This window comes from Protopterus annectens, chromosome 12.part0 (genome assembly GCF_019279795.1).
Source record: "Protopterus annectens isolate FY-2018-M chromosome 12.part0, PAN1.0, whole genome shotgun sequence".
NCBI lineage: Eukaryota > Metazoa > Chordata > Ceratodontiformes > Protopteridae > Protopterus > Protopterus annectens.
This window is the reverse complement of record NC_056746.1, coordinates 1237022923-1237045424: the sequence shown is the minus strand read 5'-3', so window position 1 is coordinate 1237045424 and position 22502 is coordinate 1237022923. Positions and strand designations below refer to the sequence as shown.

General features: G+C 44.1%; 1 protein-coding gene across 1 annotated transcript in view; it reads right to left on the bottom strand.

Moving 5' to 3' along the window:
• Positions 1 to 574: 574 nt before the first annotated feature.
• The window catches only part of EIF2S2 (eukaryotic translation initiation factor 2 subunit beta), a gene marked incomplete in the record, with an annotated part of 541218 nt that continues 519290 nt past the window's right edge, over positions 575 to 22502 (bottom strand). The window contains 1 exon segment of the mRNA XM_044090251.1: positions 575 to 1029. Within this exon segment, the coding sequence (XP_043946186.1) occupies positions 854 to 1029 (176 nt within the window).

Genomic DNA, 22502 nt, shown 5'->3' with positions numbered 1-22502 from the left:
CAAAAAAAAAAAGTATGTAGTTTTCACACCATTATTTTCAGTGTACTATTATAGCCATGAAAACATTCATATTCCCCTTACAGGTTATGCTGCAATCACAGTAGGGTCTGTACTCAAGGCAGATCAACAGCACACAATGCAAAGAAGGTAACACAGCTATAAGCTGACGTACATATAATAAATATTTAAAAACTAACAGTTCTTTTTAAGGCAAAGAAAACTTGGTCTTGCATCTTTAGGAGCAGATGTTCATGTGTACATATTTTACAGCACGTTTCCTGTGGCTTGATATGGATTATTTTGGGAAAGTGCACTTCTTATCTGCAGTCCTAAAACTCCTCCGCTGATGGTACAGACATTTAATTCCAAGCCATACAACTGCAATTAAAGTAGTGGACAGCATGTATGCAGAAGCCAAGTCACCTAGTTTCACCCACACACTGATAAGGCTACTGCAATCACCTCAAAGCTGCTAATAAACCAAGTTAAGAAAATGCTGTTCATCAATTATGCTTTCCACATCTGTCATTAAAAAGGGATACCCAGTGTAATGTAATTGTTTAACAATGTTCTGTGTCTTAAATTTAAAAAAAAAAAAAAAAAAAAAAAAAACTTTCCTGTAAGCAGCTCTGAATCTGACAAAAGATCAGCCAAGGACCACAACGAAGTGGACAGTTCAAGATTTAATTCTTTAGGGAGAATCTCGAACAATCAAAAATCCATCTGTTAACCAGGCTGTTTTTAAATTTTGAAATTCTTCTCTGGTTTCCATATGCACATCGCTTCAAAACCAAATGTAAAAAACTGTCCTGACGTAACCCTTCCCAACCCTCTCCATGGACTCCATCACAATTCAATTGGCTTTGGCTCGAAGTTGTGCTCTCTTGCCTGTAACAGCCTGGAAACCTGTTTTGATGCTGGCCACAGAGCAGCGAGAGTGACAAGTCTCGCACTGCAAGAAATACAGACGAGTGTCCTTCTGTAGAATAGTTTCTGGAGACCGACAAGTATGACAAGTCACATATTCCTCTGTGGAAAAACAAATAAAAAAGTTACTAAAACAGGAACCACTACCATACACATCAATGTTTTCATTACTTTCTCAATTATCTGTACCTTTACAATATTAAATGCTACACAGAAAACTGACAAGAGTCAGTAGCATCATTATTGAATCAAGTAAAACTATCACAAACTACCTAAATGAATATTTTCAAATGCATACTTTCCTTTTATTTTCTTAATTGCAGTAATTTTCCACTGAAACAACAATGTTCAAGATGATCTAGAGCAACCTACTCCCATGCACCTTAGCTTGGGACACAGCAACATGGCATCTGTGAATTTATATATACTGCATGTTTTCACCTTTGATCTCTGACCTAACAAACGCATAGGCATGAAAAGTACATTGCTGAAATACTTCCAACTCAAATAGCTTGTGGTATGAGCACAAAGCCAACTCTCTGCAGTACTCATTACAACAGTTTTATTATATAAGCAGGATAGGCAGCTTTAACAGCCTCTCTTACGAACTATGTAGCATCTTGCACTATGATGGCTGATGCTGCTCCACAGCATCTAAAAAAGAATATACAACTCAAGGCGACAGTGAAATTAAGTCGGTCTGCTGATGCAAAACTGAGGTGCCAGCTTGTAGGATGATCAGCAAAACTAAAAGAATATGCTAGTATTAACTTGCATCAAAACAGCACCAAGAGGTCTATGACAACCCTAACTCAAAAACTGCTGCTACCTCAAAGGGGAATGGATGGAAGGTAGCATATCCAACTGAAAGGCTCATGAAATGTTAAGGTTAGGATAGATGTTCCACTTGTTACACAGTTGCACTGAAATTGTATAAATAGCAAGTCACAAGTATTAAAAAAAACATTTACAGAAACATTTGGCAGCAACTGAAAACCGATGCAAATCCTCAGAAATGGAGGTGAATGTTTAGTTTGAGAAGCATTAGTCAATGAACTGGCTATTTTTGACCCACTCCAGTTTAGTCAGATCTGTAAGCTTGAGGTGTAGAAGTCATTACAGTAATCTCAGCATGACTAAGCTAGCAATTACAATAGGAACCTGGGGCACCCTAAACTCCAAAGGAAGTGAAATGGAGAATCAACTCCAGGCACAACCATCAGGGAGAGACTTGAGAAATAAGATGTAAACCACTCAAATACAGAGGCCAAGGCACTGCAGTTAAGTACAGCAAATGGTCAAGAAGAATCCCATGATCAGTTGTAAAAGGAATTGCCAGGAGATCAAACAATAATACTGGCAAAGACATATAGTTTTGATGATATGTGGCATTAGGAGCTGAATTGTGTTTAAGAATCCTTTTTGGTGCAAAATGAATTGCTTATTACCTGGAAAAGGAAGAGGAATTTGATGAATTTTACACTTACCTGAATAATACTGTTGATTTTTTTAAATTTACCTATCACTATGATTTTTATGACCATTACATTTTTAGGCATGTGTGTCACAGAAAATATCAACATACATCAATTTGAATACAATAAATGAGTATTTACACTAGATCAGCTGCCACCCAGAATCATCTTCTTTTGGCTTTTACCAGTTAGGGGTCGCCACAGCGGATCATCTGTCTGCTCACAATTGGCAGTGGAGTTTTACAGTGTCGAGCTGCCAACCTGGCGCCCAACCTTCAACAGAAGGCACTGCTGCCACCCAGAAAAGCAGAAGAAAAATCTGGCCAAGTATGAAATGGTCTGTCAAGATTGGTTTCCAATGATAGTGGATTTTTTTTCTTCTGGAAAGCAGTTATCTGAAGGAATTATTAGATTCTGTGGCCACTGAGGTTAAATCCAAGCATGGACCAGAATTTCAACCTATTTTTAAACACCTTTACTAAACTAACATAGGCAAACATGTATTTTATATATAGAAGAATAAAGTTCAAAGTTACGAACATTATACATCACAATGCTTTTACAGAATCAATCGAACATTACATTAATTGCTCAATTTCTGACTTCCTTTAAACCTCACTCCTCCTCAAAATATTCCGCATGTATTGTTCCACAATTTCCATTTTTTTCTATGTAGTTTACTCCTACCCTTCTCTAAAGATCCCACTACAGTTCTTTTACCACTGTTACAATATTCACTACTTCACATACAGTTGGCTTAGACTGACTTCTATTTGCTGGTAATTGATGTTTTAGCAGCCACCAGAATTAAACTTAAGACTTTGTGTCCAAGCAATTCAGACCCTGTATCCAGCTCAAAAAATAATTTCCCCTAGTTGCACCATTTGCTCACCAAACATTTGACAGATGTCTCTGTAGGGAATTTTTTTAAAGTCTGCCAACTCATTACACTTCTAAAAAAGAAGTTATGCACTCACCATAACATTCCATCTGAATTGTTGCTTTTCATTTGTCTTCAACCTGTGGGACACGGATCCAGATGGATCTGACTAGGCTGCATTTTTCAGCATTGGATCTGAGCTCCAGAAAGATAACAGGGAGACTGATAACCGGATTAATGTAAGATTCCAAAGCCACCTTTGGAAGGAAAGGATTAGTGTGTAGATGTGTAGACACCCTGTCTTTATGGAAGATCATATAAAGAAGCTTAACCAATAAGGCTTAAAGCTCTGACACTCTTGGCTGAAGTAACGGCAAACAGGAAGGCTGTATTCCAAGACAAAAAAGTACAATTTTGTACCTACCATAAATGTAGATGTTCGAGTGTACACCCTGCTGCAGTCATCACACTTGGGTTATCCTGTCGGCAGGCGGTCCCGCAGTCGGCCGGAATTCCAAAGTCTTGGTCCGGAGTCGGTTGCTGTCGCTTCTTCCCTGACGTCAGTGCGCCAGGGGTACATATAATGCATCAGACGCCATTTTCTTCAGTTTTTCTTGCCCCAGATGTCAGGTGCCCCCAAAAAGGTGGCCAGTAATTAGTACCAATTTAAGTAATTTTAGCACAAACACAAAATCCCTCCAGCTATAAGCAAATACATCAGGAAGGTATTGTAGAGATTTAGCCAGTTAGATCAGAGGGGATGGAGGGTAACCTGGACTGCAGCAGGGTGTACACTCTAACATCTACATTTATGGTAAGTACAAAACTGTACTATGTTCATCGTGTTACCCTGCTGCAGTCATCACACTTGGGTAGAATCCCAAAGCTAAGGATGGGTGGAGGAGTCTTAGAGGAGGCTAGAAGGCCCTGCAGAACTGCAGTGGCGAACCCAGCTCCAGTCTTAGAGTAAAGTGGTAAGTGATAGTGTTTGGTAAAGGTGTGTACTGAACTCCAAGTTGCAGCTTCCAAAATCTCCTTGGTTGGAACCCCCCTGAAGAAGGCTGTAGATGTAGCTGTTGCCCTGGTAGAGTGGGGCCTAATGGTAGCAGGAACTGGTTTTCCATGATGGGTATAGCAAAAACGAATGCAATGTCCTATCCATTTGGAAATGGTTTGTTTTGATATAGCCTTCCCTTGTGAAGCTGTAGCATAGGATACAAAGAGCTGGTCAGATTTTCTGAAAACCTTAGTTTTATCCAAGTAGTAACAAAGTTGCCTGTGAATGTCCAAGGAATGCAGGAGTCTTTCTCCTTTGTTCTGTGGATTTGGAAAGAAGGTGGGTAAGTGGATGGTTTGATTTAAAGCCACACTGGAAACCACCTTAGGCATGAAGGAAGGGTTAGTTCGCAGAGAAGCTCTGTCTTCATGGAAAATGAGGAAAGGTTCCACTGCCATTAGTGCCTGCAGCTCTGAGACTCTTCTAGCTGAAGTTATTGCTAGCAGCAGGGCAGTCTTCCATGATAGAAATGGTAGATCTGCAGAGAAAGCTGATTCAAAGGGAGGTAGCGCAAGTTTTTCCAGAACAAAATTGAGGTCCTGTGTTGGTGTAGGTGCTCTTCTGGGAGGCCTAATGTTTTTTGCCCCTCTGAGGAACTGCCTTAGAAGTGGATGTGAAAATAAGGGTGGATCCATGTTGTAGTGGGCTGAAATAGCTGATGCATGGATTTTAATGAAAGAAAAAGAAAGTCCTTTGTGCAACATCTCAGTTAAATACTGTAGAATCTGAGGCATGTGAGGCTGAAGTGTGTTTTGGCCTTTAGCTTGGTTCCAGGCACAAAACCTTTTCCATTTGTCCGAGTAGGCCTTCCTGGTGCTGGGCCTCCTACCTTCCATAACTGCTTGGGAAAGTGGAGCTGGCTGGATGCTTAGGTGATTTGCCATGCAGCCAGATTTAAGGTTTTGAGCTGGCTGTGTAGAATCTGATTGTTTTGCTGTGTGAGCAAATGGGCAATTTGAGGTAAAATTCCAAGGTGGGCCCTGGGCCATATTCCTTAATAGTGGGTACCATTGCTGGCGTGGCCAGTCTGGGGCTATGAGTATCAGTCGTGGTCTCTCCTTTCTGACTTTCAGAAGCACCTTTGTGAGGAGAGGCAATGGAGGGAAGGCATATACGGTCAGGTTTTTCCAACTGAATGAGAGTGCGTCCACTTTCCAAGCTTGATGGTGAAGTGTCCTTGTACAAAATTTTGTTAGCTGATAGTTTTGGGGACTGGCAAACAGGTCTATGTCTGGAAGGCCCCATTTCTGAGTTATCGTTGCAAATACCTGTGGATCCAGTTTCCACTCGTGGGGATCCATGACGTTTCTGCTGAGGTAGTCTGCCAATGTGTTTTTTCCTGGCAGGAATTGAGCTTGTAACTGAACTTGGTAAGCCAGTGCTGTGCTCCACAAGGTCATTGCTTGCCTGCATAGAGGGTAGGAGTGTGTACCCCCTTGTTTGTTTATGTACCACATTACTGTGGTGTTGTCCATCCTTATTGTAAGTTGTCCTGGATGTAATAGGTTCTTGAAGGCTGTCAGAGCATTCTGTACAGCTAGCATCTCTTTTTGATTGATGTGCAGATTCCTTTGATCTGCAGTCCATATGCCTTGAACGCACTGTCCTGCCATGTGTGCCCCCCAGGCTTAGTCCGATGCATCTGTTGTCAGTTTGCCTGGCTGGGGGCAAGGTGAAAGGCTGACCCTTGTTGAGGTGACATGCCTGTGACCACCATAGAAACTCCTGTTGTAGGCAGGGAATGAGAGATATTGTGTCCAAGCAGTGGCTGTGTTGAGACCATACGCTTTTTAGGTACCACTGTAATTTCCCCATATGCAGCTTTGCAAATGGTATTAGTAGTATGCAAGATGCCATGAAGCCCAAGGCCTGCAGGATTTTTCTTGCAGGTAGTTGGGTCTTTGTTGCCATTATTTTGAAATATTGAGTCAGTTGTAGTTTGTCTGGCGTCAGATAAGCCTTCTGGGCCATTGTATTCAAGCTGGCACCCAGGAATGTCATCTTTTGTGAGGGTACTAGTTTTGATTTCTTTTCGTTTACTGTGTACCCCAGGCAACTTAGAAGATGTTTTACAAAAGCCAGATGTTGTAAGAGAATGTCCTTGCCTTCTGCTTGGATGAGGCAGTCGCCCAGGTATGGGTATATTTGAATTCCTCTTTGTCTGCAGTATGCAATTACTGGTGCCAGGCATTTTGTGAAGACCCTGGGCGCAGCAGATAAGCCAAAGGGCAGTGCAGAGAATTGGCAATGGGTTGAACCTACAATGAAACGGAGGCATCTTCTGCAACTTTGTCTGATAGGGACATGCAGGTATGTCTCCTTGAGGTCCAACGTTACTAGCCATGCTTTCTTGCCCAACATGGGAAGAAGCTGCTGTAGTGTTAGCATCTTGAATTTGGGTACTTGTAAGAAGGGGTTTAGAATTGAAAGGTCCAGAATTGGTCTCCAGGCACTGTCCTTTCTGGGGACTAGAAAGAGTCTTGAGTAAAATCCTTGGCCTTGCTCTCGTGTAGGTACCAGTTGAACGGCTCTCATGTCCATGAGAGCTGTAATTTGCTTTTGTGCCTCTGCCCACTGATTTTGTGGCAGGTTTGGCATTCCTCTTTTCATTGGCAAAGTGTGGAAATGGAATCTGTAACCTCGTGAAATTATGTCTAGGACCCATCTGTCCTTTGTGACAATGTGCCAGTTGTCTGAAAAAAGTGCGCGTTTTCCTCCCAAGGGGGCTGCCAAGAGAGTGTTGCTTGGCCAGATGAGGTGCAAGTCATTGAGTTTGCATTCTGGTAGTTTGGGACCTGTCTTCTCCCTTCTGTGTTGCAATGCCCCATTGTCGAGGTTTGTATTGGGCTTGTGGTTGTCCTCTGCCTCTTGGACGTCTGTATTTACCCCTCTGTGGTCTGTCAGTGGCTGGAAAGGACCAATTTTTTGTTGGCCAATTTCAGCTGAAGCGAAGGGTCTGTACCTGTAGAAAATCTTTGACACTTGCCTTATCCTCCATTTTCTTTAAGACTTCTTCTGCTTTAACTCCAAATAGAACATCCTGCTGTAAGGGAGCATCTAGAAGCTTTGCTTTAACATGATCAGGCAGTGTTTGTTCCTTTAACCAAGCATGCCTACATATAAAAGACCCAGTGACAGCTGCTCTGCAGGAAGCCTCCAAAGAATCAAACCCACATTGTAAAGTATGTTTGCCCACCTGTTCAGTTGCATGCAACAGATCCTGCATTTCTTTCAATTCAGACTGTTGAGGGAGTGTGCTCATTTTTTGTTTTAACCGAGACATTTGAAATTGCTGATATTTTAGCATGTGAAATTGGCAATTTAGTGCTCTCACAGCTAGAGTGGCTGAGGTGTAAACCTTTTTCCCCCACCTGTCTAGTGCTCTGGAGTCCCTTTCAGAGGGTACAGGATTTTTCGCCATAGAAGCCTTAGCCCCTTTGGGACCCTGGGAGATAGTCTCTGGATCAGCAGCAGGGCTTTTATAAAGGAATTTGTGGGAATCAGGCACTCTATAGTATCTGTCAGGTTTGGCTGGGCAGGAGGCAGAGCATCTGGGTTCAAACTAGATTCTAAGTAAACATCATCCACAATGTCTAAAACTGGGGGGATGGCAAGTGGTCTGTGCTGGGGGAGTAAAAGAAACTGAGCCTTTTCTTTGAGTCAGAGTAGTCCTGACCTTCCCAGTGAAAATGTTCCCTCAGTGTGTAAAGTTTCCCCAAAGGAGTAGTCTTCAGGAGGAGAAGCTGAGGGAATAGAATCCTCAGCATCAGAATCTTCATAAGGGGAGAAGGAGTAATCTTGATCCTCAGAGGAGCCTGAGGAAATAGACACTTGATCAGAGGAGGCATAATCTACCTCTTGTCTAGGCCTTTTGTCGGGTGGGGGTTGGGAACCCCTGATTAAAGAGATCAAATCTTCAGCTATTTTAAGCATCTGTTTCTTAGGCATGGGGCCTTGAACTGAAGTGCAGTCTTTTTAGGTTTAATAGGAGTCTTAAGCTTAGGATACGTTTTTATGGTGAGCGTCGGTCTGAAGACGCCTTCAGAAACCAAAGGTGTTTCTGCACCACCGACATCTCTTTCTGCAGTGTCGTCGGTAGGGGCTAAACAAAATGGCTGCATCGGCCTAGCACTCTCCGCCAAAGGCTCCAAAGCGGTCTCTGGTTCCAAATCTGCGGTAGTCAGGGGCTGCGTCGGAGCCTCACTGAAGACCGGTGAACCGGAGACCGGTCCAGCCGAGGCCTCGGAGTCTGGCTTGGGTCTAGGCTGCCTGTCCTTATCCTTGCGTTTTTTGTGCACGCCGGTAGTCGGTTGCTCCGACGGCATTGTGTAGTTAAATTTTCTACCGAAGTAGTGTCATGCAAAATCAAAGCATCTTTTTATAGTACGCTTATTAAACCTAGCACAAAAACGACAACCAGTGACGTCGTGGTCTGGGCCTAAGCAAGGTATGCAGTAAGAATGAAAATCCTTACGAGGTATTTGCTTCCCACAAGAAATACAATTGTTATCTTTTTCTGACATCTGTCTGAGGTAAGAAAAGTTTCCCCAATGGGGTACTTAGCTTTATTGAAGACTTCGGATCTGAAATTCGACTTCGAAAATCTCAGGAGTCGGCAGAACACTTGTGAACTGCTTCTGCTTCGGGCACTGCGCGGCAAGAAAGACTGAAGAAAATGCGTCAGATGCATTACATATACCCCTGGCACACTGACGTTAGGGAAGAAGTGACAGCAACCGCCGGACCAAGACTTTGGAATTCCGGCCGACTGCGGGACCGCCTGACGACAGGATAACCCAAGTGTGATGACTGCAGCAGGGTAACACGAACATCTGCAAATCCACCGAAGCTGGGGGTTGAAAGTGGGAAGAAACCTAAGGCTTGTAGGACCAATGTAAGGTCCCAAGGTGGCAGTAAGTCCTTGATTGGGGGGCCTAAGAAAGGTACCTTTCAAAAAGGCTTTACAAAGCTTAGACAAAGCCTATGAAGCCGAATTATCTCCTACATGGAAGTTAGATATAGCTGCCAGCTGAACTTTAAGGTTCGTTGAGGGATTGAGGAGGGAATTCCAATGGCAAAGTCTTCCCATCCTCCTCGCTTTGGACCAATGTGTCAGGTACAGTATTTCCAGAGTGTGGAATGATCGTACGGCTCATTTGTAAAAGATGGCTTAAAAGGGCTCCGAAAAGGCACAAAGTCAGAGCAAGGCATGACACCTGATGGCAACGCTTGCTCTAGCTGCTTTAGCAGTGCCCTCAGTAGTGAGAGACAGGAGCCGCATAGGTGTTGTAGATGGAAGTAAGGGTGGCCATCTGGGAGGAAAAAACCTTCTCCTCCACCGACATGGACCCTGGAGCAGACTCGGCGACCTCCTTAACTAGGTCGTGCTGAAGCCTGATCACGTGTGGCATGTAGTTTAGCACACATACAGGGAACTTTGCTGAAGAGTAGACCAGCTTCCAAAAACGTCCATGGTCCTTGACTCTTGGTCCGGCAGATGGACCGTGGAGTTCTCCTGCGCAAGCTCCTTCTTGGTGGCTGCTGCCATCATGGCATCGACAGGGTATCCCTTTGACCAGTGCAGTTTATCTGATGGGGCACTGAGAATCTTAAGGCATTTGGAGATCGCATTCTATGCCTGAGATGTAATGAGATCCACCAAGGGATCTGCGGGAGGACACCCCCAGGATGTAGGGGGTCCGGCACCAAATGCCTCCAGGAACACCAACTAGTCAGGGTCAGACCACTCTCCATGCTGGTGAAGGATCTCCATGATGTCACCAAAAGAGACATCTGGGGTGACCGGGGGGAACCCACCCCTTCCCTCCAAGTCTGTGTCCTCCATGAGAAACTCTGGCAGGGGTCCAAGTGTCTCCTTTTAAACGTGCTTTTGAGGAACCTCCTCGGGGGGGGGGGGGTCGCAAGGGAGGACTTGAAAGCTTCAGTCTGTTCCAATGGGGGAATTCCCTGGGGCGGAGATGGCAGAATCTGGACCAGACAGAGGGAGACAGGATGGCAGACAAAAGCATCAGGGTTCTCAAAGGAACCGAGAGGACCCTCACCACCAAGTCGAAGGCAGAGGGAGAACGAACCCCTGCAGCTGGGAGAACGACCAAGTCCATAATCCTCTAGGTCAACGGGGGAGCCGGAGCTGAACCTCCAGGCACCTAGACTCTTGAGTGGATGGCCAGGCTCCAAGCAAAATCTGAGCTGACACCACTCCTTCAGATCTGATGCAGAGGCTACAGCTCCGAGCTGGACATAGCCGGCTCACTTATGCCAATGGTCAGCGTCGAGGTACCATCGGTGCCGACCCCTTGAAGCTGAGTGGCCTCAGACCTAAGGATCCGAAACCGGGGGTTGGATCACAGAAGTATTGATCGGCAAAAAGGCAGACTGCATGCCCCCAGCCCCAGAGGGAGTAGGGGCAGGCAAGACTCCCATCTGAATCTGTGTGCAGATAAAGCTCCACATCTTCCTGTCCACTTCGGCTTCGGAAAGGTTGCAGGTGGACCTTGCACAGGAGGCCAGACACCGGCCTAGGCAGGCGGTTGGGGGAAGCAGACACAGGGGAAGGCCCCGAGAAACCTCTGGGTCTGGGGAGAAGCAAGGTGAACGGAATAGAGGGAGCCTGAGCTGGGTGACATTTCGCGGGGGGTTCAGGCTAAGGAAAAGTGGTTGGGGGACTGGTTCCCAGGCCCATCAGTCTCGGTGTTTGCACTTCTCCCCATCCCCGTCCCCCCTTGGTGGGAGGTAGACTGCCAGAGGCCAGGAGGAAGGAGGCCCTTACGGATCAGCTTATTCCTCCTATCGATCGACGTGCAGGGGTTGAATCCCACTCAGATCGAAAAGGAGGAATCCAGGTGCGGGACCCCTAAACTGACTACTCACAGAGTGTGGCCATCAGTGGGGAAACCTTATGGCTTAGGTGTCTCAGTCATGGTAGAAGCAGAGGACCCAGAAACACTCACTCACACCTAAAGTAGAGGGAGAGAGAAAACAGGGAACGGGATAAATTTTTTTTTTTTTTGGAAAGCTAAGAACAGATGCCCGAGCGCAAAGGTAGAGGAAGGTGAAAGGGCGGAAAGAGGATAGGAAAAGTCAAAAGGCTAGGATTAAATTACCGGAAAAACACTCGCCAAAAGCCTGGAGTAATGGACCATGATGCTAGCTAAAGGCATGACAAATGAGATCCGAGGGGAGGAGGGAAACTGGCATTAGGGTTGGGGTGGAGCCTGGAGCTCAGATCTGATGCTGGAAAATGCGGCAGTCAGATAAGTCTTCCACAGGTTGAAGAGCAAATGAAAACAACAACTTCAGATTGTAAATTTCCAGTTATCTATTTTTACCATCTACCCAAGGAACTCTTTGGGAGTCTGCTTGGGGTATAAAAGTAGCTATGTGAATATTTCCAAGCATCAAGACTGTTACATATTTGGGAGCCATACATATGGTGTCCCATTATTTCCTTGTGAACTGCTTTATCCAGTCTCTCTCAATCTTTACCCTCCTGATTCCTATAGTTATCAAGCAATTTTATATGCCTTACTAATCCCTTTTTATAAATAGCAGCTTCTGCTCTACATTCAACTAAAATCTCTACCAGAGCAGATCTTTCTCTTAGGATTCTCCTAGCCCTTTCTCTTCGTCTACACTCCAACACTAGTGTCCGATAGGAAAGCTAGTCTCTAGCCTTCAGTCCAAATGCTTCTTCGCCTCTTTCCATTCTATTACCTATCCCTCTAGTTATTTGGTCCCAGTACTGTGGTTCCTTTGTCAATTTTCTCCAGTAAATATTGGCTCCCTCTTGCCTGTACCCCCTTAAAGTCATCCTTATTGGCAGAATCTCTTTTCTCCAGTCTTGCATTGGCTTAGATCTTAGAATACTTTGCTACTTTATGAATATTGTATTCTGTATGACTGTTATTCTCCCTTAAGGATCTGCATTTAAATCCCATTCTCTATCCCCCTTTATACTTTAAATTACAACTTTCTGCATGTCTTATGCAGGAGGAGTTGGCATAATGGTTAAGGTCTTTACTTCACAGATTCAAGGTACAGGACTTGATTCTGACCAAGCTTATAACAGGCAAATATTCAGTCAGCAAACTATGTACTTATGGATGGGTATAACGCATCATAGCTACACATTCAAAGTTTAAGGAGTGGATTTGGCTTGATGATTAAGGTCTTTACCTCACAAAGTACAAGGTTTGATTCTGACCTTGGGATATTGCCCAGACTAAAAGTGGCCATTCAGAGCAGTTAGTCTAGCATTCACTAATAAACATGTATGAGCCGTAACTGTGCAGCTCTACAATCTTTTCATATCAGGTAATCATAAACCACCTTAATCTACTGAAGATCAGCTTATCCCATGCGATCCTTACCCTCCTCTCCACACAGATAAAATCCTTCAATTCTATTACTTGTCTGCAACTTCTCCTATGGCTGACAAAAACATGCCTGAAATGTATACAAAGCTAAACGGACTAAACAGTTTCACTGCTTGTATCTTGCTATCCATACTCTCAAGAGCTTCCAGTGTCTCAGTTTTTGTATTATCTCTTTAGTCTCTTCCCACATGCTTCTTGGCTACCATTATAAAATCCTTTATAACTCACTCCTAAATATTTCATTTTATGTCCTCAAACATGGAAACTGAACCAATTCATGCATGGGGTGCATACTTTACTGCTATAACCTTTGTTTTATCTGTATTAGTTTTATCTCTCAAACAAACTTGAAACTCAGAATGTTCCTGAGACATCCTTTTCTGGTTTTATCGGATAAAAAAAAAAGTCTTCAAATAAACCCAACTTTTCTTTATTACCATGTCATTTTAGCTTTGAATTTCTGAGTACCTTATTTTCTTTGTCAATGGCCCTAAATACAATGCAGATAAAGAGGAAAGAGGACACCCCTGTCTGGTTTCTCTATTCAACTTCTACAGGAACCCTCCCACTTCAATTTTTGATATATATATATATATATATATATATATATACACACACACACACATATACATACATACACACCCTAATAAACACACATTTTATATATATATATATATATATATATATATATACACACACACACACACACACACACACCCTAATTAACACACATTTTATATTTATATATATATATTTTTTATATATATATGTATATGTATGTATATATATATATGTATATATATGTATGTATATATATATATGTATGTATGTATATATATATATATATATGTATATATATATATATATGTATGTATATATATATATATATATATATATATATATATATATATATATATATATATATATATATATATATATATATATATATATATATATATATATATATATATATATATGTATTTATATGTGTATATATATATATATATATATATATATATATATATACATATACATACATACATACACACACACACCCCTAATTAACCTTACTGTATCAGGAAATGCAAATGCTTCTACTGCCTTACTCAAAATCCCAGCTAAATCCCAGCTTACTTGGTCAAATGCTTTCTCTTCATCAATCAAGTCCCACCAACAGCAGTATTTTCTTACATTTTGCTTCCTCTGGATAATCACTGTTCTATTAATGTTGTCAAATTTTTGTCCCCCACTCCAAAAAAAAGCACATTGATCCATACATACCAATTTGGGAAATACCTTTGCCATTCTTTTAGTATTAGAGACAAACTTTACAATCATTGTTTAAAACTGAAATGGCCTATATGAAGTTGGGTTTTTACGGCCTATGTATTACAGCCACTACAGCTTTCTTCCAGAATGCTGGCACTTCCCTTCCTTTTAAAACACTGCTAAACAAAACCTTCCGGATCTATATTTTTCTTCCCTCCTAGCTTTCAAACTTCCACAGGAATATCATCTATTCAGTACTTCAACCCATTATGAGAAAAATCACTGCAGGTTTCAATGGGAATAAAACTTTAAGGCAGTACGAAGAATTATGGCCATGCTATGGTTCTACCTTTTAATAGTATAGCTGCTGAAATAAAGAAAATGTTTTTCAAGAACTGGACTAGTATATTTAGCTCAGTAGACTTACTGGGTACACTAGGAGATGCCCACAACTTTGTTTAAGAGGAATTTGAAGGGTTTCTTAGAACAAGGCAACTAAGTTCATGGTTAAAGCCCCACCAAAAGGTCTAGAGAAATGTGGAGCTTGCTCATATTGCAGGTTTATTTTAGACAATACCACAATTACTGTCTCTCCAAGGATAAATAGAAGTTATGTTCTTACCATAACGTTCCATGTTAGTTGTCTTCTTCTCACCTTCTTCTTGCTGGATGGGTTCGGAGCCGACCTCGGCTCCGACTCGGCCACTCTAAAAGCTCGAGAGTTGGTTCCACCGGCTCGAGGCTCCCCTTATATCCCACAATGCTAGGCGTGAGTTACCTCAGATCTCGTTTGTAAGCTAGGCCCAGCCTATAATAGTAATAGAATAACTAGTAACAAAGTCCACCTCTATAAACAAGGGAGAAGAGAAGGGTGACCTACATCCTGATCCAGGAAATATGCACAGCAGAGCATATACCTAAAGTACAGAGGTGGTAGAAAGAGAGGTCACAATCAAAACTCCTCTAGGTCTGTCCAGGCCAGGGGGAAGGAGGGTGGGACGCAAGAAGAAGGCGAGAAGACAACTAACATGGAACGTTATGGTAAGAACATAACTTCTATATGTTAAGTTGTCTATCTCGCCTTCATTCTTGCTGGATGGGACCGCGTCCCTAGCACCTTGTCCCGGGTGGCCTAACGGAACAGACTCTTGAGAACAGTGGAACCAAAGTTAGCTCTATGTCTAGAGGCTAAATCCAGCTTATAATGAGAAATGAAAGTGTGAGGAGTAGCCCAAGTAGCCGCTGCACAAATGGTGTCAATAGGCAGTCTATCTTGGAAAGCTATAGAAGTAGCCAAAGCTCTGGTAGAATGGGCTTTAGGTTTGCTAGGCAGCTTTTGGTGTCTAATTTCATAAACAAGGGAGATCAGAGATGTTAGCCATCTGGATAAGGATACCTTTGAAACTGAAAGTCCCTTTCTGCCTTCTGCATAAGAGACGAACAGCTGGTCAGATTTTCTGAATTGTTTTGTTCTATCCAAATAGTACCTTAACTGACGATGAACATCTAGCCAATGCAATCTTTGTTCAGATCTGTTAGAATATTCTGGAAAAAACACCGGGAGGTCAATGCTTTGATTTAGGTTAGCAGAGGAGGCTATTTTTGGTAAGAAGGATGGATTGGTTCGTAAAGATACTCTGTCCTTATGGAACAACAGATAAGGAGGTCGGCAGCTGAGTGCATGAAGTTCTGAAACTCTTCTAGCTGAAGTAATAGCTACTAGAAAGAGAGTCTTCCATGATAGTAATTTTAAAGAACAGGAAGCTGCAGGTTCAAAAGGAGAGAGAATTAAAGAACTGAGAACTAAATCTAGGTCCCAAGGAGGAGGAGGATTTCTTATCGGAGGTCTGAGTAGAAAAACTCCTTTCAAAAAAGCTTTGCAAAGCTTGTGGGACATGATGGCAGAATCTGAAATGCCCACATGAAAGTTAGAAATAGCTGCCAATTGACCTTTAAGAGTAGAAGGAGATGAACCTGCATGGAAGAGTTCAGCTAGGAAATCAAGGACCATTTGGATGGAAGCAGTGAAAGGATCTATGTCCCTTCCTTGAGCCCAATAGGCGAAACGTTTCCACTTACTCAAATAAATCTTTTGAGTGGAAGATTTATGGGAAGCTATCAAAATATCTCTAACAGAGTGAGATATTTGAGGAAGCCTGGCTAAGGTTGGAATTGGAGGAACCAAGCAGTGAGGTTCAGGGAGGGAAGGGAGCGATGAAACTGACCCGACTGATGGATCAAAAGATCTGGAACTAGGTCCAGATGCCAAGGTCGCTCCAACAGAAACTGATGTAGAAAAGGGAACCAAACCTGTCGAGGCCAGTACGGAGCAATGAGGATCAATGAAGCCTTCTGAGTGATAGCTTTCTGTATCACTTGAGAGATTAGTGGGAAGGGAGGAAAAGCATACAGAAGTCCCCGGGGCCAAACCTGGACTAGAGCGTCTCTGCTGGGTTGGCCTGGTAACGGGAAAAGAGTGAAAAAATCTCTGCACTTGCTGTTTTGGGGAGTAGCAAAAAGGTTGCAGCAAGGCTGGCCCCACTTGAGAAAAATTTCTCTCACAACAGAGTCTTTCAGAGACCACTCGTGAGGCATGAGGATAGCTCTGCTCAACTTGTCCGCGATTTGATTGGACTTCCCGGGGATGTGCGTTGCTATCAGAAAACGCTGAGAAGAAATCGCCCATTGCCACAGTCTGAGTGCTTCTCGACACAGGGAGTAGGACCTGGTTCCGCCTTGTTTGTTGATATACCACACTACAGGCATATTGTCCGTCTGGATTGCTATCGTTCCCAAGGGAAGAGAGTCTTGAAGGGCTTGCAACGCTAAAAGCACTGCTCTCATCTCTAGAACATTTATGTGCAAGTGGCATTCGTCTGGTTGCCATGTGCCCTGGACAGTTCTGCCCTGATAATGCCCCCCCCCCTACCCGATCAGGGGGGGGTTCGTTGTCAGAGTAGCAACCGGAGGGGAAGGAACAAAGGGTCTTCCCAATAAGAGCTGAGGGGAAGACATCCACCACAGAAGATGATTTCTGCATGATTGCGTGATCATAATGGTGTGAGACATTGGAAGTTGCTGGTACGACCACTGCGTGAAGAGCATCCATTGAAGGATTCTCATGTGGAATCTGGCTAATGGAAGCAGAGGTATGGCAGCCGCCATAATCCCCAACACTTTCAGAACTAGCCTGGCTTTGATTCTGTTGCTGCTGAAGAGGAGTGAGACTATTTTGTGTATGTCTGTTATTCTCTGATCTGTTAGTCTTGCAGACATGTTGACTGTGTCTAGATTTGCGCCTATGAAGGTAATAGTACGACAAGGCGACAAAACAGACTTTCGAAATTTATTGAAATGCCTAAATTTCGACAAGTGCGAAAGGTGTAGTCCCTGGCCATTAGAAGAAGATGCTTGGTGGGAGCTGTGAGGAGCCAGTCGTCCAAATATGGAAACACCTGGAATCCTTGTCGTCTCAGGTGAGAAGCTACCACTGCCATGCATTTGGTAAACACCGGGGCAGTGGTGAGACCAAAGGGCAGGGCCCTGAATTGAAAATGACTGGTTCCCAGCCTGAAGCGGAGGAATCTTCTGGAGCGTCTTTTCATTTTTATGTGATAGTACACATCCTGAAGATCTATAGAGCACATCCAGCTTCCCTTTCCCAAAAGGGGAAGGATGGACTGCAGCGTGACCATCCGAAATCTTGTTTTCTTGACTGACTTGTTCAAGATACTGAGATCCAAAATTGGTCTCCAGTCCCCTGTTTTCTTTGGAACTTAAGAACCTGGAGTAGATTCCGGATCCTTGCTGGTCTGCTGGAACTGGCTGAATTGCTCTTTTTGCAAGCAGCTTTGAAATTTCCAAAGCTGCAAGATCCCTTTGAGCGGGTGGAACATCTGGAAGGGATTTTTTTGATTGGTTTAGAATGCGAAAGAAGGGAATGGAATACCCTCGGAAATGATGGACTGTACCCATTTGTCTTGAGTCAGGGATAGCCAGGCTTTTGGGTACAGTGACAATCTTCCCCCGACTGCCTCCGAAGGTAGGCAGTCGGGCAACACCTCAGGGATGCTGAAAGGGCTTATCAGAGAAGACTTCACGATTGCCCTGGTTCTGCGGACCCCCCCCTGCCTCTAGGGCGACGTCTACCATTGTTGTTCCCCCCTCTGCCTCTGGCGGGGAACCGACTTTGTGCGTCAGGCGAAGTCCCTTGAGATTGTTTACGGAACCACATTTTCCCACTTTTCTGGCCTTTGGGGTAAGGCCTAGAAGGAGTAGAAAAACGGACTCCGACGGCAGAAAGAGTCTTGCCATCTGTCTCGCACCTAGTCAAGGTTTCTTTCACTTGAGGACCAAAAAGAGATGATCCATCAAACGGGGAATTAGTGAAAGACGTTTTAAAGGGGTCCGCAAAGTTGCATAACCGCATCCAGGCGTGCCTGCGTAAGGCCACACCTGTCCCTGCGGCCCTGCTCGCTCCATCAGCCGCATAAGAAAGAAGGCACATGGAGGAGTTAGCTATGTAGTTCAGGGTAGCCAGCTGAGTGTTCATCTTGTCTTGAAAACCCACAGCTGTAGGATCCTTCAACATATCACTCGCTTCCTTGATTAAGTCCCTTTGAAGACGAGTAAAATGGCATAGGTAGTTCAGCGAACGCATTGCAAAGGTCGCTGATGAGAACATCCGCTTCCCGTACCTGTCCATAGACCTGGATTCCTTGTTAGGTGGATGGACAGGCACCGAAGGATCAGCTAGTTCCTTCTTGGTGGCAGCAGCTACCACCATAGCATCCACAGAAACACCTTTTGTGAGGAATTGCTTGTCAGTTGGTGCTGTTATAAATTTGGAGGGTCTCCTGGGCGTAGGGTCCACTGAATCAGGAGCCGTCCAGGCCTTCTTTGCAACCACCTGCATGAGGGGATGAAAGGGGGACACCCAGGAGGTGGAAGGGCGAGCCAAACGCCTCAAGATACACAGATTCATCCTCCGAAGGGTTAAGGGCTGGCCAATTTCCCTCTGTTTCAGGATCTCTAGAATGTCTGCGAAGAGACATCTTCAGAAGGGGAACGGGGAACCCTCGGAATCCTCTAAATCTGTGTCAGAGGTGACAGACTCAGGTGAGTCTAAGTGCTTCCTCTTACACTTTCTCTTCCTAGGGGGCTCCCCTGTCAATTCAGGAGAGGCCTCGGAAGAGGATGAGATCCCAACAGGGGATTCTTGAGGAGCTTGCTCTCTGCGGTCTGGGATGAGGGAGTGAGTCGACATAACCAAAGGCACCGAAGTGGGAGGGGCGGACGGAGCAGACTGTGGAGTCAAACAAGGTTCCAACACACTTCGCATGACCTCGAATGCACCCCTGTCAGGCAGAGCCAGAGGTCCCCGCTCCGAGAAGCTGAGAACCTCCCTCGGCACCGACAGGGATGGCTCCGAGGCCGATGTCGGAGCCGAACTCACCAGCGCCGAAGCACCGAGAGGGAGAGGGGGGTCGGACAAGGGTCCGATGCCACTCACCCCCTCGGAGCCGACGAGGGAAGCCCGGCGCCGAGATTCTTCAAAGGAAGAAATCGGAGCCGGCGACGGAGCCGAAGACAAATGTATCGGCTCTGCCGCAACCACAGTCTCGGTTCCGACGCCTGCCCGAGCTCAAAGGAGTCGGAGGAGGAATATTAATTGGAACAAGCTGAGGCATAGACTGATGAGTTGGACTCTGGAGCATTTGGGCCAGTGCCTCGGACTTCAAAAGTCTACTCACTACCCTCTGGAGGTCGTGATCTGATAGCCTCGATGACCTGGAGGAGTGAGATCTATGGCTCCGTTCAGACAGCAGGGGAGACGCTGGAGCTGAATGAACGGAGCCAAGGGACGGTGACCTCGATCTCTTTCTAGATGTCGGCTCCGATGGTATGATCGGAGCCGACCTATGACTCTCTAATGCCTCGGCTCCGGCCGGAGCCGAGGAAACCACTGAAACAGCAGTCACAGACTCATCGGCTCCAGCCGGAGCCGATGAAGCAGTAGGCTTCAAAGCCCTTAGGCCTCGACTCTGAAGCTGGAGCCGAGGTCCTAGAAGCCTTAGAAGGTTTCCCTGAAGACACAGGAAGGGAACCTTCAGGCTTAATTAAGCCCCTCAAAATGAGCTTATTTTTTCTCTCCTGCAGGACTCTAGGGCTGAAGCCATGGCATACAGCACAAGAGTCCTGCAGGTGTAAAGGTCCCAGGCAGTACACACAAGAAGTGTGACCGTCTGTCAGACATTTTCTGACAGCACGAGTCACACTTCTTGAAGCCTGAGACCTTTGTATCCTTGGACATACTCAAGGAACCCGAAGTGTAATCACACACAAAAACACACACACAGATTACACTGATAGGTTTAAAAGGGAATTATTTAAAACTAAAGGTAAGTTAATAAAATTCCCTAAGTAAAACACATACACACTTCTAAGGAAAGGGAAGGAAGGGCCCGAAGGCCTTAGGGAAGAACTAGTGTTCTTTATAAAAGGAGGGGACTGGAAAGATAAAAAGGGGATAAACAAGTCCACTACACTAAGTGGTAAAGAAATTTACACTAACTAGCCTAAGTTTAAAGAATTTAAACTAGTCTAAACTTTCACTAACCTGGAGCCGGTAGAAAACACACCTCGATCGCTGTAGCGGCAAACGAGATCTGGGGTAACTCACGCCTAGCATTGTGGGATATAAGGGGAGCCTCGAGCCGGTGGAACCAACTCTCGAGCTTTTAGAGTGGCCGAGTCGGAGCCGAGGTCGGCTCCGAACCCATCCAGCAAGAATGAAGGCGAGATAGACAACTTAACATTATCTAGTTAAGGATTAACTAGATGGGTGGCTTATTTGGCTAGCTGCAGTATTCTATGTTGGCAAAACTGAGTGATATTTGAGGGCCAGAATTTATTAAAGTGTTTATGCAATTAAAAAAGATGACACTACATATGCACTAAGTAAGCATTCTAAGGTGTGCATGTGGGTTTTAAAACATCTGTATTTTTATTTAGGAAAAAATACAAATAAATGACAGAGGGGTGCCGGGAAGACAAGCTGGAATATACATAACAGTTCTAGCAGTTACTAGTGAATGCTTCTGAAGCACCTACGCACTATGTCTATAAATGAAGTTTTATGCTATAAAGCAGCCAAATTATGAGTAGTCCATATTTAATATTGATGTTAACAGGTGTTTTTAAACATGTAGTTTGTGTGTTTTAAGCCTTTCAGTGTTGTTCCTACTGCACTGTAATAACTGACTGGTTTATTATGATCATGTGATTATTCAACTTAAACAGTAGTCATGTAAAGATTTGAACTGTTCTGATGAAATTCTTAAAGTGCTAATCCTAAACATATTCTGAAGATTGAGCGGCTTTTTTTGCGTCAAAATTTAAAAATGGCACACAGGCAAATTAGAATAGCCCCAGACTACAATAGTATTTTCTTTCAGAGCAGAAAAGCCTTTACCCTCCTTATTAGGAAAGCCAAAGAGCTGGGTTTTTGGTGAAGTTAAGATATCCAGTGATACTTGCTGTAACAGAAGGATACAGCCTATGCCCGTTTCTTATCCAACAAGGGAACCCTGAGCAGTTTTTGGCAACCAGGGCCACATGTTCTCATGCCACTTGCACTTCAACAGTTAGTGATCTAAGGTCTTTCATGCGAAAGGGATAGACCAGCTGTGATTTCCCCTAATAAAATCTCCAAATGGTGAGAAGGGCAGAGGATACCAAGAGGTGCAGGGTAAGCAGAACACAGCCAGGAAATCCTTGGAAGGGATATTACCTTCTGGACAGTACAGAAACACCTAAATGGTTTGCTGCCTTGACTATCTGGTAACAAAGAATACACAGTCTGCCTTTGCCACTCTGGGCATTATTATACAGTATGTGCTACAGATGGAAGCTGACCTAGAATTAGGAAAAGCATGCCCATAATAAGGAGATTACCAGCATTAGTTATTATACAGTATGTGCTACAGATGGAAGCTGACCTAGAATTAGGAAAAGCATGCCCATAAGGAGATTACCAGCATTAGTTGTCCGATGACTATAAACTAATCTCTGGTATGTTACCTACCTATATCCCCGAGGAGGCCTGGTTTGCTGGTTGTGACAAACGAAGCCAGTCCTTGAACACATTTGCTGTATATTAATAAAAAAAGTTTATATACAGGCATTTCTCTTGGTTGCGGAGATTATTGGGGAGGATAAATATCCATTTCCTTATAGTTCAAGTTATTTGGTTATCAACCTGTTAAAACACATTACTGCCCGATTTTTGGGGGGGGGGTATTCGTACTGCCTAACAACTTCACAAGCAATTTCCTGCACGTGACTAGGAATGATACCAAGGCAAAGGAGTCCAGTAGCAGTGCAGGCATAAGCACAGATTCTAATAGACAGCTTACAGCACATGCTGTGTAGAATGTTAAGTTAGACAGAGGTGAAGGCGAGAGCAATAATGAAAGAACTTATTAAAAATAGATGGA